Here is a 10118-nt window from a genome sequence, read left to right as displayed (position 1 = left end):
TGTGCTGGGTCTTCTCCACACTGACAAGACTTAGTAGGTTCTGTTTGATTCTTCCTGCTTTGGCTCGGCAAGCTGATCTCACATTTTCCTTTGATTTCACTAGGGGATTACTTCCGGTGGTAATCTTAGCTGCGAAGTATGGTGACAATAGAGGTTACCCAGATCTGTGCATACTAGACCCAGTTCTAGCCATAAATTTACGCTAAATTTTTATGTGTAAGCATATATGTATTTTATCAGAATCTTGACGTTACATGCCTTCTTTATATGGTTTTGAAAAACTGTTACACTCATTGCCCAACTTTCATAGTCTGCCTCTTCCTTGTTGAGATTTAAAGGAATTCATTTATATGTTGTTAGAAGGAAAAATTGTAAAACGTGTTAAAATATTGATATAGTTATAAACAAAATAGACTGATCCAGTCCTGCTGTGCCTTGTTCACGTTATTCTCTGTAAGATTTGGTTCCACATAGAGCTGGATGTTCACATCCCTTCATTTAAGAAGATTTCTCTCTCATTCCTATCTGGAGTCACTTCCCCCTTAGAGAAAGATAAATTCTAACAGCCTTGCAGACTACGTGGGTTCATTTATTTAAAAACACATGTCCTGTGCATGTTAAAAGTGGGGAAGAGAGTGGATTATCATGGCTGTCACATGGCAGTATGCCACGACCTGGAATCAAACCGCGCTGTGTGACAGTGCCCCAGTTTGGGGACAGGAGGGGCAGTGATCAGGGACAGGAAAGGAGAGATTGGGTTACTTGATGAGGATGCCTCGTGGCTACCTGTAAACTCTTCACATGCACTCATTTTACCCCTGAAAATCATTTCATTAAAGGATGGGTCTTCGGGGAAAATCTCTTCCTCTTAACCTTTCCGTCGCATAAACACCAAGGAGGCGTGTGGCGGAATGCCCTTGTGAGACGCCGACTGGGGACAGTCTGACATTTCACGGAGGAGCGAGTCAGTAGCTGCCCTCCTTTCAGCCTCGTTTTAATAACTTTCTGGAAAGGGGGCCTTTCTGAGCAGCTGGCTGTGTGGAGCTGTTGCCGCGATTTCTGTTTCAGCTCTGGAGATCTGGTACTTCAGACCTGAGGCGGGCAAAATGCCCTCGACGGTGGCGTGACCTTTCTGTGTGGAGATTATACACCCGAGCAAGTCGTGCAGCCACACGGCTTTGTTTTCTTCCGAGGTCACAGTGACTTCACCACAGGCTAAATATAAACTTTTTGCATGAAGCATCCACCAAAAAAAAGAAACTCAATAATTTTAAAGTGATCATTATATTTACCTGACCCAGGTATATTATTTTTCATGAACATGTGCTTTATGCGCTTCAAGGAGGCCACATACGCCTTCTATGTATTACTTTTTATAAAGGCTCGTTTCCCCATTGAGTAAAGAAAGAAGCACCGTCCACACCTGTGGGAAAGGGACCCCAATGTTTCCCAGTCATTGTGCGAGTGGCCTTCATAATGAGAAGGGCATCGTTTGTCTTAAATAAGGACTCAAAAAGCTCAGCAAAGAGTTTCTTTGACTTTAGAAAAATAGGTGACTGTCAGTCAGGATTCTCCAGAGAAACGGAACTAGCAGGGTGTATATCGAAGGAGCTCTATTCTGAGGAATTGGCTCACATGGTTATCAATCACCACAAGTGACTAAAGAAAGTCCCTACCTGAGCACTGGCATTCTCCGTCATGGTGTGAGGGGCCCCATGGGGAACACCCGCATGCTCGCGTTACCACCCCTCAGCCAAGCGCGTTCTTTGTGTGTCTGCCCCCTCCATCAGGCTGTTAGTTCTCGATTAATAATGATGGTAATAGATATCGTTTATAAATTGCTTAATAAGAACCTGGTTTACAGGTTTTACTGAATGATGGAATGAATAAATCAGTCAGTAAATTCTGGAAAATCCAGACTTTTAGAAAGCCCACAGTCTAGCGTGGAATAACACAGCTCAGGCTCCTTTAATCCATTCAACAAGATTTCGCTTTCTGTTTCTGTAAGATGATGAAGATGGAAATAATGTGATAGCTGATTAAACACGTACGAAAGCACCTGCCGCCTGCTGGTAGAGCAGGCCTGGCGAGGGCACTGAGATCGTTTGCGTCGCCAACCCTGATTTTCGTGAACACAGCGTGATGGTCAGGACCATGGGTCCGAAGAGAGGCGACAGCGCCCAAAGCCCAGCTCCGGGACCCGAGGCCAGTACGTGGCTTCCCTGAGCCTCGCTTTCTTTGTCGGTGAAATGATAAAGGATTTGCCTCACTGAGTCGTGGAGACCAGAGTTCCTGGTACTTGTGCCCGTTAAGGGTTAGTTACTGGCGCTGGTCCCAGTGGGGGAAAAACAGATTCTCACGATCCAGGCCTGGCAGTTTCGAAGTCTTGGTGTTCGCCGCCGTGCCCAGGCCGCCTCGCTCAAACCGCTGGCCTGCTGTGCACGAGAAGGTGTGTGCTCCCGTCAGTCAGCCTAAGCAGATCAGGTAGGAGCAAACTTCCTGGGAGGGGAAACCACCATGTGTGGTAAGAACAGATGCAAACCTTCTGTTTGTGAAGGAGCCGATTCTTCTATGTGAGGGGAATCATCTAGAAATGACCCTTTTGAGTAACTTCCTACCCACAGCTGCTAAAAGCAGAGAACTGTGTGTGTGGAATCAAGCATGGAAACCCCACGTGGCCGTGGCAGCTAAGGTGCACCCGCCCGTTTACCTTAAATGCTGAGAGAGAGCTTAGACGCTGTCCCAGCAGGTCGTTGGCAAGGTTTAGATGCCACCTGGTGTGGCATTTGGTTCCCGAGTGAGAGGCGACTGCTCTCAAACCTTAGAGACAGTCCGATCCGGCCTCCTCGTTTAACAGGGAGGAAACAGGCGGACACGGGAGCCCCTCGTCTGGGCGAGTCGGCCGACTGCTGAGACGAGACTTGAGAGCAAACAGTCCTCGTACCACGCTTTTAAGTTTCTGTTTCATGATCGTGATCTAATGCCGAAATGCAAACGTGGTAGCTGATCTAGGGTTTTGTCCGCTGGTGATCGGTTTATTTATCTCTGGTTAGTCAGATGGTATTCTGAACCGGTTTTAAGAATCACTGAGAAATTAAAATACTTTCCTAACTCTGCCTGGCTTCCTCTAACCCAGTCCAGCCCTTCTCTCAAAGGATGTCCTTTCCACCTGCACTGAATTTTACTTCGAGAGGCGGTTGGGGTTTTTTTTATTTTTTTATTTTTTGCAAGAAGGCGCCAAGGCATTAGGAAAAGAGTCATAGAATGGTGACTTAAATGGAGAGTTTCCTCTGAAGGAGCAGGAGAGGCACATGGTTTCTTTATTGGTTTCAGTGGCGGATGCAACAAAGAACTCAGAAGGAAAGTGAGGTCGCATTACTGAGCTCTCCCCAGACTGCAACTTTAGCCCAGTGAGCTCGGTGTGTTTTGCATTCCGTGTTCGGTTAATTTGACACACGTTGAACCTCCCAACTCTAGAAGGGCCTAACTGTGTTCAGATTAGCCACTCAAACACCAGAATGCTGTTGCCTGAGGAGTTACAGCATCATGCCCTCGCGTGGAGGGGTGAGCGGAATTGGGGGCACGAGGTGCTAAGTATCATGGTTCCAGGGGGGTTGATTGGGTTATTATTGCTTTACAGAATCTTTAAAATGTTATTTCTGTTCACCTTCAGTACCACAGTGCAGTAAGCTCTATTCTCCCCTGGAAAAAGACAAAATCGGAAATCCCACTTTGCAAATTCTAACAAATCAAACTGCCACTAAAAGAAGCTGCAAAAATCCAGAATTGTATACACGCCCCCGACCCCAGGATACCACAGACTGTATTCCCTGCTATTAGTAAAATGTAGAACATTTTGTTTTGTGAAATAGAATTTAAAATCACCTTTAGCCCAAGCCCTTTCAAGGCAGACAGAAAGTTGAATTCTCTCATGAGGCCCAGAGAGCTTTAAATGACGTGTGACTTTCTCACGCTTGTTAGTCATTGATCCCAAATGTCGTGAACCTCTGTATCGCTGACCAGAGGGCTCTGAAGGAACATGTTTGCCTGTCCCCACGAGGTCAGCTTGGAGAGGTCGGGTCGTGGTGTGGTGTGACTGGACAAGCAAAGGTGCTTTCTCTCTGGAGGGAGAGTTGGGGTGAGCGTCGGGTGGAGAGAGGCTCAAGCTGTGTTGGCCCCCTTATCCTGTGGCATTTAGAATATCCGTTAGTGGAAGGAAAGAAGGAAGACTTCCTGCTCTAAGAATAATGAAGCCCTAAGGAAAAAACATCTGTTCCGGGCTGGCCGGTCAGTGCGGTGTGTGGAAGGGGACTTAGAGCTGGCCCGCACCCCCTCCACACTCCAAGCCCCCAGCCCCCGCTCTGGTGTTGGGGCCGGAGGAAGCAAGGAAGCCCTTTCTCCAAACATTGTAAATCCTCTCTTCCCCTGTCCAGCCCACGCATTAGCCTGTGGGATCGGCTTAATAGAACACATATTTTCTCGTGCATTTGGGCCTTGGGAAAAGATTCTTAGTTTGGAGTGTGACGCTGGAACATGCGGAGGTCAGGATGAGGAGGTGGGGTGCCCTCAGATCGCTGGGGGACTCTGGGTTGCTCCGTAACATTTTATTGTTTTGACTTTTTTACTTTGTAAAAGCCGGGGTAAAGCAGAGTAGTGATGTCCCAGATACAGGACACTTAACGGGTCTGGAGGGGTCGAGGAAAGTCCAGGGAAGGAACCACTGTCACTTCGTGGGAATCAGGGCCCAGTGTCGCCCGATTTTTTCAGAGAAGCCTGAAATCTATTATTTTTGGTTAGGATCTCCCAATTTTTAAACAATATAACAAATTTGGTGATTTTCCAAAAACATTTTAGTACTAAACGAGATTGGAAGGCACCTGCCAGGTTTGCTAATTTTTCAACACAAGTTGAGGGCTTCTCTGTACCAGGGGGCTTGGGGACCTTACGACCGAAACTTACGGCTTAGATTAAGGCAAGGGAATGAGATTTTTCTTTCCCATTCATTGAACAAATATATTAACAAATATCAAAACCGTATCCTTCAGCTCTCACAAGGATACAAAGACGTGTAAGGTACAGCCTGCAGATCCCAGTCTAAGTGGAAGACAGAAGGAAATCACGGTACAGCAACGTCATTTCATTTAATCGGTGTTCCCAAGGCGGGATCAGCTCTGGAGGGCATCTGACCCTTTGGATAGGAGCTGGGCCTTAATTAAAGGAGACCCTCAGTTACACGGAGTAGGCGATTCGTGGGAAAAGCAGGAGGTACGAAGGGGTGTTTGAAGAAACCGCAGGTGTTACGTGCAGTAAAAGGACATCAAATCGCAACCACGGGCGGTAATTCAGAAACCCTCCAAAACGCAAAGTAGGGGAGAGAATCACCTCTGTGCTTGTGTCTGTGCCTGGAAAATGGAGCGCGTGTGTCCACCTTGTCTGGTGGTTGCGGGTTACGTGTGAAATGCTTGGAGCGTCTTCACTGGCCTCCCCGCTCATCCCCAGCCCAGTGCACGGGGCGGGCCCAGGACAGCGACTCGGTCCCTCTCTGCTTGTGAAGGGCACTGGGGAGTCAGAGGGGCCCGGTGGGTCCCCAGCCCTGCCTCCCGCTGCAGGCACAGTCTCGAGGCAGTCACCCTCTCTTCTCCACCTGGCTTCCCGGAACCTTGTGAGTTACTCGTGTGGCTCAGTCTAAAAAACAAAACAAAAAAAAACGGGAGTAGTTCTGCATGAAAAGCTTCCCGGTGCATTACATTCCAGGGAGAGACACAGCGTGCAGTGTCCCTGTGGCAGCGTGGGGGGACCCGTGACACTGCCGCTCCAGCAGCTTTACTTGTCTCTCTTCTCCCCCAACCCAAGGCTGCCGTGGTGCCATCTGCCCAGACCCTGAAAATCACTGACTTCAGCTTCAGTGACTTCGAGCTGTCTGACCTGGAAACGGCGCTGTGCACCATTCGGATGTTCACCGACCTCAACCTTGTGCAGAACTTCCAGATGAAACACGAGGTAGGCGGTGGCGTCCCTGGGGAAGGCACTGTGTGTGTGTGTGTGTGCGTGTGCGCACACATGTGTATGCATGTGGTGTGCACGTGTGTGTGTGTATGTGCGTGTGCGCACGTGTGCACGTGTATATGTGTGTGTGCACGTGTATATGTGTGTGTGCGCGGGTGCGTGTGTGTGTGCGTGTCTGCGAGAGAATTCACTTTGGATGCCAGTACGGAATAGGGATTTTTAAATTTCAGTGATTGCTGTACTGTCACCTAATGCATACCTGAGATTTTTAAAGAAAACAATTAACCGTTAAAAGGGCACTTACTGGGTTCTCACTGTACATAAAGCACCAGGTTGAAGAACTGGGGAGTTTTCCCCACAGTGACCTAGTGGGGTGAGGGGTCGGGCTGGGGCTCGGGGCACTGGGGGAGGGGCTGGGAGTGGCAGGCAGAGCCTTGGAGAGGAAGGTAAGAAGCCCATCATGTGAGCCGCTCAGAGGAATTAGGATTTTTGTCCTGAAAACCATGCCGAGTCGCCGAGGAATCTGAAGCTGGAGGTGACGTGATGTCACCACAGAGGCTGTGATAACGGGGTGCAGGGAAGGGTCAGAACAGCGAGCTGCTTGGAAGCGAGGCCATGCGCTGGGTCCCAGTAGGGCGTCCGTATGGGGTGAGGAGGAAACTGATTTTTCTGCTGCCGACTACCTTATTCACCCCTCAGAAAGCAGCAGGGCTGCCATCAGTACCCCATACTGGTCTGCAGAGACCGGGGAGCTCTGTTTTGTCTCGCGATGGCTGTGTGCACATCATCAAAGAATACGGGAGAAGAGAAAGGACTGCTTGAAAAAATTTCAGGAATTTGGCTTTGAAGCCATTTTTTTTCTGGTCAGCTGAGTCTCTTTGTATAGATTTCCTATCGGGAAACGTAGATACCTTGGTGGCCACCACTGTTTGGTCGCTGCTAACCATGAAATGACAGTAGACACGTACGCTGCACGCGGCGCTGAGCTGGGCACACGTTTCCGCCGTGAGCTTTCCTGCCCCCGGGACCCTCACAGTAGGGATGAGAGCGATGGCTGACGTCGCTGAGTGCGGTTTATGGTGTCATTTACGGTATTGCTGCAGCTGACCTAGCTCTCGAGTGAAGTTTGTGTTACTCTTGGATGAAAATAGAACTGTCTGTAGACTCTGCTCTGATAATACTTCGTTCTTGTCAGAGCGTGTTGATTAAAGGGTCGCACGTTATCTGAAGATTTCAGTTAGCTCTGTTATTACGGTCCCTGCTTTACAAACGGAGAGCCTGAGACAGCATGGCAAGTAGAGAGGTCGTGGACGGTGAGCCTTAGCTCTCCTAGCGAGGAGCTCTCAGCGCCTTGCTCTCACGTTCCCAGTTTTGTAAGCCGATAACTGGCATAATGGTGTGACTTCCCGTGTGGGAGTTTGTGAGAATCATACAGGCGTCTGTGTGAGTATGTGTATCCATGTGCATGTGTGTACACTCGCGTGATGTTTTGCTTAACACACAGGTGCAGAGTGCATGTCAAACTTGAGTCTGGTTATGTCACCACATCAGATGTCTCTATTGTAGGTTCCGGGGCTCGTGTTAAAGGCCTTTTCTATTAATGGAGCGAAGGCTGCATTCAGAGCTAGAAAGTTCTAAATGTCAGTCTGAGTCCTGCTTCTCGCCACCTACAGGACTTCGTCAACCAAAACAGCATCTTGTGCCCTTTGATTTTCCCGGCCTCGCGTACACTCAGCTAGGAACGACTTTGTTGGAGGCCTGGCTGGGACAAAGGAGGTGATCCTCGTGCCTGTTTATGAAATTCTTATACGTTGGTTTATTTCTTATTCCTTAAAAACATATGCTTTTAGATAGCATTTGAGCGGTAGATATGGAGAGAGTCACTCAGAATTTCTTTGGCAATCTCTATTCTTTCTTCTTCCTGGATTTTTGTCCATTAGGCAGTGTCTCATTCATCTGCTTTCCCTTTCTGCCTGAATAACTGCTAATCTAATTCCCGCCAACCTCAGCCCGAACATCACATCCTTCTGGTTGGCCTTCCTGCCTTCCTGACTCCACTGTGGTGTTTGTTTCAGATACTGTTGTCACTATAATTTTAGGACGATAGGACTGAAATGTTTTTGCCTTCGAGAATGTTAGCATCATGGAGATGCCCTGACAAAGACTGTTCCTTCTGAAGAGTACGTCACATCTTCACGTCTCTGTAGCCTTCAAATCTTGAGTTCCTCTCCCGTAAGGAACAGGGTCTTGACCCTTCCTGAACAAACCTGTGCGTGCGGAGCTTATTCTCACCTTCTGCTTCCACCCACCACCCCCGAGGTGTGTGCCCCATACTATGTGACAGCATTCTTGGCTCTTCCTCGGAGCCTGACTCAGTGCCTTGTCCCTGGGACTGACTCCGTGCCACCAGAGAGACCGTTGTCGGTTTATGAATTCATGCTTCCTATGTTACGCTGATTTTTTTTTACATGGGCACTTTCGTTGTTTTCACTATAGACTGAGATTCTCAGAGGCAGGGGCTGTGCTGAATTTTCCATTTCTTCCCTCTCTCCCATAGCATCTTGACCAGGCCACCCAGGACTTGGGGAGCCTTCGAAACCATTGGAGACTGATTCAGTGCATTGCTCTTGCTCCCCGGGGTCATCCAGACCACAGTTACCCCACAGTCCATACAGAAGACTGTGGCAGACCCGGATGTGCCAGGCATATCAACAAGGCACTTAGCGGAGCTGGTCGTGATTGTCCTACGTGCTGTTAAGAACATCCTGATAACAGAATGAAAAACTGTCCTTAAATCTCGTTGCTAACTGGTATATCCAACGTGTCACCTAGTTCTCTTAGGCCCATCCTAACAGAAGCATAACCGAGCAGCCACCAGGAATTATGCTTCAGAGTCATTTCGGTCATTATTTCATGATATGTACAAATGGTCCTCGACTTATGATGGGGGTTTACATCCCAATAAACCCATTGTAAATTGAAAATATCTTAAGTGAAAAGAGCATTTAATGAAAACACCTAACCCACTGACCATCAGCGTGCAGCCCTGCCACCCTGCCCCTGCCTGCAGCGGGCAGAATCCTCTAACGCCGTGAATACACCCCGGGTACCCGCCGTTAACCCTCACGATCGCCACCCAGCATCCCGAGGGAGCATCCTTCCACAGGTCGCTAGCTAGAAAAGGTCAACATTCAAAATATGAAGCACGGTTTCTACTGAATGCATATTGATTTGACCATTATAAAGTCAGAAAATCCCAAGTCAGACTGTCGGAAGTCAGGGGACACTCTGCGTAGTTAGTTCCATCTGCGGACTGACGGTTAGTGAAGAGACCTGCCCATAGCTGGATTCCTGGGTTTTCCTCCTTGATTTCCTTGATTCTTTAATTAACCCTGGGACTTTTGAACAGCACTTCACTGCATAGCTTCTAAGCATATCAAAGAACGTTTATAGGTCTTACTTAACATTCTCTAATAAGACGAATCCGCCATCATCCTGATGGTCCCGGCGAGAGAGGCTGAATGTACCTGGGTTCACACCCGTCAGTCTTAGACACGGAAATCCTGCGGCGTGTGCTGGGAGCGGAGAGCAAGGAGACATCGGGTCTCGTAGGTCAGGACTCCCTGTGGACTGTCACAGGGAGGCGAGCCAGGAAGGGCGGCTCTAAGAGCGTTGGTTCTCTACCAGGTCCTCTGCGAGCGGCTTCTGCGGCCGTGAGAGGGAGCCTCGCTTCCGGCCTCCGGCCTCGCTTCCGGCCTCCGGCCCCGCCGCACTGTGCGGGCTGTCGTTAAAGCCGCTTTCTGCCCTCGGTACTTTCTCCATTCCCCAGAGCAATGCTCTTTGTGCATCTTTAGTGATATATGTAGGGAGAAGTACAGTTATTTTTACACATCCCCCAAAGTATAGCAAATCATCCAGAATTGGGAAGAGGCGGACTGAGGCGAACACGCACTCAGAGCAGCCATGAGGGACCTTGAGTCCCTGGGGCTTTCACTGAATACACCACTTAGAAGTCCAAATAAACACAGACTGTGAGATTTTTTTTTAGCAGTCTACTCTTTTTTTTTCCCCTCATCTTTTAAAATATATTTTTTTATGTGGACCCCAGGGCT

General features: G+C 48.7%; 1 protein-coding gene across 4 annotated transcripts in view; it reads left to right on the top strand.

Moving 5' to 3' along the window:
* Window positions 1–10118, top strand: part of PDE5A (phosphodiesterase 5A) — a 106651-nt gene that overhangs the window by 72027 nt on the left and 24506 nt on the right. For all 4 annotated transcript variants that reach the window (XM_015593917.2, XM_006917742.3, XM_015593918.2 and 1 more), the window contains exon 12: window positions 5854–6000. In XM_015593917.2, the coding sequence (XP_015449403.1) occupies window positions 5854–6000 (147 nt within the window). The remainder of the gene's footprint in view (window positions 1–5853; window positions 6001–10118) is intronic.

The sequence above is a fragment of the Pteropus alecto genome, unplaced genomic scaffold (genome assembly GCF_000325575.1).
Source record: "Pteropus alecto unplaced genomic scaffold, ASM32557v1 scaffold17, whole genome shotgun sequence".
In the NCBI taxonomy this organism is placed as follows: Eukaryota; Metazoa; Chordata; class Mammalia; order Chiroptera; family Pteropodidae; genus Pteropus; species Pteropus alecto.
Note: the sequence above shows the minus strand (reverse complement) of the source record. Positions and strands in the feature narration are given on the sequence as shown.